This window comes from Vespula pensylvanica, chromosome 1 (genome assembly GCF_014466175.1).
Source record: "Vespula pensylvanica isolate Volc-1 chromosome 1, ASM1446617v1, whole genome shotgun sequence".
Taxonomy (NCBI): domain Eukaryota; kingdom Metazoa; phylum Arthropoda; class Insecta; order Hymenoptera; family Vespidae; genus Vespula; species Vespula pensylvanica.
The window spans coordinates 7,405,980-7,412,637 of record NC_057685.1 but is presented as its reverse complement, the minus strand read 5'-3'; the positions used below and the strand labels follow the sequence as shown (position 1 = coordinate 7,412,637).

The window sequence follows — 6,658 nt, the reverse complement described above, 5'->3', positions numbered from 1 at the left end:
GGAGTTGTTTATGCGTGTTTATTCTGTTGCTAAGGGGAACTCTGAGTGGGAGTTTCCATAAACTGATCAAGTTACATATATCCAATCAATTTATAAAATTACTTTTATGCACGCGATTCTGATCATATATTATCCTCTTTTTATACAATTATTACTGTTAATAATCGAGAAATATTTATGATTTGCTGTATTCAAAATTTATGAAAATTTTTAACTATTATGAATAATTTTAAAATTAATTACATCATATGAAAAATTATTTTTGTAACATATAATAGATTTAAAGACAGATTAGATTTCAACAAAATTACATGTTAATATTTATTTTATATTGTCTAGATATTGACAAAAACGAGAATATATATCAAAGCTCGAATTAAATTTTCCCGCTATTTCTACACAGCCTAATTGCCAACATGGAAACCGCAGCATCAATTGTTGTCAAGCCAGTGCTGCTGCAGCAAGTGCATTGTAGGCCTGAAAGTGCATCTGCTTCTTAAACTCTATTTATGTTGAAGCTGGTAAGACTCTTGTGTGACAAAGTACACAACATAAAATAAGAAAATACTGTTAGTAATTGCAGATCGATATCGTCAACGTGTCATGAGTTTAAATTTTGGAATATATCGCAGAATGATCGTGGTTAATCAAGCCTAAATCTCATATATTTCTTTGTACATTTTTTTCTTTCTAAGAAAATAGATAATTGTATATCTGATATTTGTTTTTCTATGAAATAGGTGATCAATCGTAATATCACTGACGGAACATATAAAATACAATGGATCCAAAGGGCCCTCCTGAGGGGGGCCCTGGTGACACATTTGATATGTCCAATATTGGCAAAGTTGCTGACACTTCGGTAACTTGGCCAATTGATAGCCCAATTAATCCAGCAATATTTGAACAGCCAAAGAAGATGAATAATAATAGATTACTATTTTTGACCGTGAGTAAAATGTGATATTTGAAAATTCTTATTTCTATGGAGTAAGATATTGATGACGTTATTTTTCTATTAGGTTGAATATGTTGAAAATCAATCAAGAGATTATTCCCGCTTATTTCCAACATACGAGCAGGTCTCGTTCTCACCCAGACCTTCATCTCCTCTTTCCGAATTTGAACATCGTGTTAGTCCACTTGATCCAAATATGAGTTCTGCTGCTAGGTATTCACCAACTCCGGTTCAATTAACTCCATCTCCTTTTCATAATTCTGTTGTTATTCTCCAAGGTCCTTCCTCCCCTTTAATATCTACAACTGAATCCAATATGAGATCAAGTATCAATTTTGTGGGTCAATTGACTCATCCGATAGATGCGCAAACTGATACTGGAACAGATTTTATTGACGAAGAAAATGAAGAAACTTTAGTTTCTAGCGTTGAAAATGAATTAATATTAATGCAAGGTAAATAATAATAATAATAATTTAATATTTACAAAGTGTACAATAACACGTAAAATGTAATCTTTGCAGAGCCTAATACAGAATTGGAGCAGAGCACAACTCCACTCATGTTAACAGGTATACCAGGTGCAGATTTTTCTTTAACAAGAGATTATATGGTAATGCAAGATGATCAAGTAAATGTAATGAATCCTTTGAAAAATCTTTCAATGGGAGATAATCATATCACTAATACATCCGAAAAAAAAGATATAACAAAAGAAAGTAATTCTGAGTCAATAACAGAAGCCAATGTGCAAATGGGTCAAATTAATGAAATATCTCATGCAAATAAAAAAAAAGCTATTGATAAGAAGAATACGAAGAAGTCGAAGCAACAAATGGATGATGATAAAAATTTTTGTAAGTTACAAATATTTGTAACTATTTTATTTATTAATAAATGAAACTATGAATTATTTGAATTTATTATAGGGTGTGATGAATGTGATGGTATTTGCACCAATGAAGATGGTTGCACTTCTCATAATGTATGTGCAATTGCTGATCAACCTGTACCATCACGAGCTATAGCTACACTGCCAGGATCATATCTTTCTATAAATAAATTATCTACTGTGGATATTATACCGGGTGGTTCTGAATATGGAGTTTTTGCAAAACGCAATATTCGTAGACGTACACAATTTGGTCCTATTGAAGGTATTTTATATGGTTATGATGGCACATCATTTGAAAATGCATTGCCACTACTTTATGAAGCAGAAGGAGGACAATTTTTGAAAGTTGATGTTTCAGATGAAAGTGAGTATCATCGATCATATTTTAATTCATAAGCTTATAACTTCAAAAAATATAAAATACATATATTTTTCAGATACTTCAAATTGGATGCGTTTTGTGAGGCCTGCACTTACGTATAAAGAACAGAATCTAACGATTTTTCAACAGAAGGATGGAATCGTATTTTTAACTACAAAAAATATTTTACCAAAAGAAGAACTAAGAGCAGGGCCTCATCCTGATTATGCAGCACGTAGAAATTTAATGGTATTGAAACCTGATGTGCGAGATGACAAAGGTATAAATAATTATATTTGCATTCTTATCTTTTTTATACTTCTTTATATATTTTATATTACATATTTTTGCTTTCATTAGAACATAACAACGGTATGAATATTTGGCCAAGGTCAGATAACAATTCTTATAATCATGCAAGACGTATGAAATTATACAGAGGCAGAAATTTGAAGGAAAAAGAGAATACAAGACAAAATAATCGTAAAGAGTGGAAATGTTGTACATGCAATTTAATCTTCAAAAAACTATCTTTATTTAAATTACATAATCTAATGCACAATCCAGAAGACAATAAAATAAATTGTCAATCAACAGTTTGTCCACAGTGTGGGTTAGAATGTCAAAAAAAATCTGAATTAATTAGTCACGTTTCACAACATGCAAGATTATCTTTGCCTAAAGGTAATAAATTGACCTCAGTGGTTGCTGCATATAAGTGCTCAATGTGTTATAAACGCTTTGCAACAAAAGTACGACTGCAGAAACATTGTTTGGTGCATGGTGCCGAGGACCAAAAGCCACTGCCATGCAGCATTTGTCTGAAAAGATTCATGAATAATTCTGCTTTATCTTGTCATTTAAAAACACATAGAGGTAAATTTTAATAAATTTTTATTAGATTATAAGTTATAAATAATAATATATAAATAATTATATCTAAAAAATTTATATAATTTTGTAGAAAATAAGCAAGTGTATGAATGTCCAATATGCAGACAACTCTTTGATCAAGGTGTGATGTTAAAAGATCATGTTGAGACACATAAAAATGGAGATCATACATTTACCTGTCCTCATTGTCAAAGAAATTTTATTAAATATTCAGTAATTCGTAAACATATAAGAGCTCATCATTGCGAAAGAAAACACAAATGTCAGTTTTGTACAAAACGTTTCCCTACAGTGGATAAATTACGAATGCATTTACTTAAACATTCTGATCACAGGTACACATATTAGTCATACTGACCTGTATATTATACCAATTAATATTTATTTATACTCTTACATATTTATTTTTCTTGTGCTAGGGAATTTCACTGTGCTAATTGTGGAAGACAATTTAAAAGAAAAGATAAACTTAAGGAACACATGACTAGAATGCATAATTCGCAGAAAATGAATAAAGAACAAACAGTACAAAATAATCAAACAAAGAAATTTGTGCCAAAGGTATAATCTATATCTCGATTTCTTTTTTTATAGTTAAAATAAATATATAATAATATATGTACTTTTTACTAATGATTACTATTTTATAGGTAAATCCAAATGATTACAATCGTTTCATATATAAATGCCATCAATGTCTAGTAGGATTTAAACGAAGAGGAATGCTCGTAAATCATTTGGCAAAACGACATCCAGATGTTGCTCCAGAGTCCGTTCCCGAATTAAATTTACCAATTTTGCGACAAACGAGAGATTATTATTGTCAATATTGTGATAAGGTATCGTGTTATAATACAATAACATTACAATTATTACATATATACATATATACACACACATATTTGTAAATCTTTATATATTTATTGTATAAATGCATAAAGGTGTATAAAAGCAGCAGCAAACGTAAAGCTCATATCATGAAGAACCATCCAGGTGCTGCTTTACCACCAAGTAATCGTCACAAAGAATCGGAATATTCGAGTCTGCCTAATCCAACCTTTAGTCAGACAGTTGGTAGTATTACAACTACACCTCAAGGGTGTCAATGGTGCCATAAACAATATGCTAGTAAGGTAAACAAAATAAGACATATTCTTAATAAAAGCACAATATTTTAATATAATATATGTTTTCTTGCTGCAATACATGTTTCTCTCTTTCTCCCTCAATAGGCAAAACTTTTGCAACATCAACGTAAAAAACATCCAAATTTAATGGAACCAGCGGATCAAGTTCCGCGATCGAGAAGTCGTCTACTACAAAATCAAAACCAATCACTTACATTAAGTGATAACAGTTTCATGTTATCAGATTATATTCAAACATGCGACGTAGACGGAGAAATTTTTAGGCAGAGGATAATCAAAATATCAAATGACGTTGATCTAATAAGTAACAGTTTGGAGTTTGTTGGACAACAATTTGTACGTATGCGTGATATACGTTGAAGAAAGAAACGGCACACCCGCTTTGTCGGGAATCATCGCCAATTTATCGAGATATGAATCTCGTGACTTTGTGCATAGTCAAAAAGGCTGTGCTTTTTTGCTGCCGGTACCAAACACAAAGGCATTGTTTGCCTGACAGAAGTATGGTATGATACTTCTACTTGAGAGTATTTGGAACGCAGCTTTGTCAGCGCCAGTGCGAAACACTGTGCGCTGTTGTCTCAATTGTGTGAATTGCAATGATGGCCACTGACGATGACGACTTCAGTGGATTTGTTGGAACGATACATACACGACTTTATGAGTACTTTGTCTGAGCCTCGATACAAAAAAAAGCCTAATGACCTAAAGAGTAATAATGAACAAGAAACAGTAAGATTATACTTGCAATAGACGTACTATTGTCTTGTATATTATTGAAAACTTCGTTCACAAGACATTATGGATATTGATCATCAGAAGGTAGGACGAATCATCGTACTGTCGGCACTTATCTAGTGCTAGGTCTAATAGTTTCTTTTGAAGTCTAAACCAAGCTTAAATTTATTGCCAGAGTCTATTGTGAATGTTAACAAAACTCGACATGCTTTACGTTCTAAACGTTTAAGCTTGGCTTAAATTAAAAGACTAAATGATCTTACTGCATCTTAGATCACCGTGGTTTTGTCTGTATAACGTGATTGTTTTGTGATAGGCTACAAACCGAATGTAATACTTGCAAGACATGACGTTGAATCATTGTTCACTACACATTTGGCTTTAACGGTAAAAAGAAAGAAAAAAAGGAAAAAAAAAAAAGAAAAAGAAAAAAAAGTTATCTGTAGATTTTTCGAACGACTGCAATCTCCGAAAAAAAAAAAAAACGATAGTACGTTTCACTTTCGCTCTATCGTAATTCATAAATTTTCCTCGTAATCTATTTGTGTCTTTCACGTTTAGAGCGGAACACATCCTTCTCCTTCTTAGACTTCCAACGAAATACACACATACATTGTTTTTCACGTAATCGTTTCTCGATATCTAGTTTCATACGCATACCATCTCGGTGTGAACGTTTTTGCATCCTCCTCGATCATTGAATTAGGATGTCCGCTTAAAGCCGACGTAAGATACAAGGTAAAAATGTAGTTAATCAGGAAAAGAGAAATTTTTGTCTTCGTAGTGTTATGATGTAATGTGTAATAGAAATACATTAAGCACACATAATTTATCCTAACATTTAACAATCCCTTTTATCTGGATAATATTTAAACAAAAAAATACCGTACAAAAAGTACAAGCGTTGCTCATTTAAAAGGTTGTGAAAATTCGTAGTATTCTTATTTTGAAGAATTTTAGATTGTATGTCGAATCCACACTCGTTCATCGATTATAAAATAATATAGTAAACTTTACATAATACGTTAGTTTTATTACATAAGATGAAATTTTTGTTTTCAAATTACAGGAATGATTTTTCATTTATTTTACTTACACAAGATGCATACAGTAACACACATTATTACAAATGCGAAGACAAAAGATTGCATGTTTGTTGATGTCATTGAGTACATGGCAAATTGTACTGTAAACATGATTTAAATAAAGTTATTGGATGATCGATATATATAACTGTATGTGTGATATACCTCATTGATGATGTATTAGTATTTTTTCATATTTTATTATTAGTGGAAAATACCACCGGTATGACATAAATATTATGTCGAAAGATTTTACATAAAATTTTTTTAAACGATCAAATTTTTTCAATATTTTTTAATTCCTCTTATACATATGTTTCAGCTTACCGAAATCAGAGAAGGAAGTGACACAATCATTTTACTTCTACACGTATCTTTTCCTTACTCTACCACGTTTCACTGAATAGTATGCAGAGACAAAAAATGTTACAATAATAATAATTAAATAATAATTATTATACAGCGATACGTATTAATAATTCAAAAAATATATTCGAATTTATCGAGAATTATAGTTTAAATCCAATTACTTTTACATATATATATATATATATATATATATATATATATATATATATA

At 30.9% G+C, this 6,658-nt stretch overlaps 1 protein-coding gene across 4 annotated transcripts; it reads left to right on the top strand.

Moving 5' to 3' along the window:
• The first annotated feature begins 290 nt into the window (after positions 1-290).
• On the top strand, positions 291-6,644 carry LOC122629597 (PR domain zinc finger protein 10-like). Of its 4 annotated transcripts, XM_043813194.1 has the most exons (14): positions 291-521; positions 741-949; positions 1,023-1,413; positions 1,483-1,815; positions 1,888-2,217; positions 2,291-2,494; positions 2,575-3,090; positions 3,179-3,443; positions 3,528-3,669; positions 3,759-3,947; positions 4,050-4,241; positions 4,341-5,078; positions 6,064-6,302; positions 6,402-6,644. In XM_043813194.1, exons 2-12 carry the CDS (start codon positions 782-784, stop codon positions 4,614-4,616), a joined length of 3,006 nt encoding a protein of 1,001 aa, XP_043669129.1. In that variant the 5' UTR covers positions 291-521; positions 741-781; the 3' UTR covers positions 4,617-5,078; positions 6,064-6,302; positions 6,402-6,644. The 4 variants fall into 4 exon arrangements, with proteins under 4 accessions (XP_043669129.1, XP_043669138.1, XP_043669121.1 ...); XM_043813203.1 differs by lacking the exon at positions 6,064-6,302; XM_043813186.1 differs by having other exon boundaries at positions 4,341-6,229.
• The last annotated feature ends 14 nt before the right edge of the window (positions 6,645-6,658 follow it).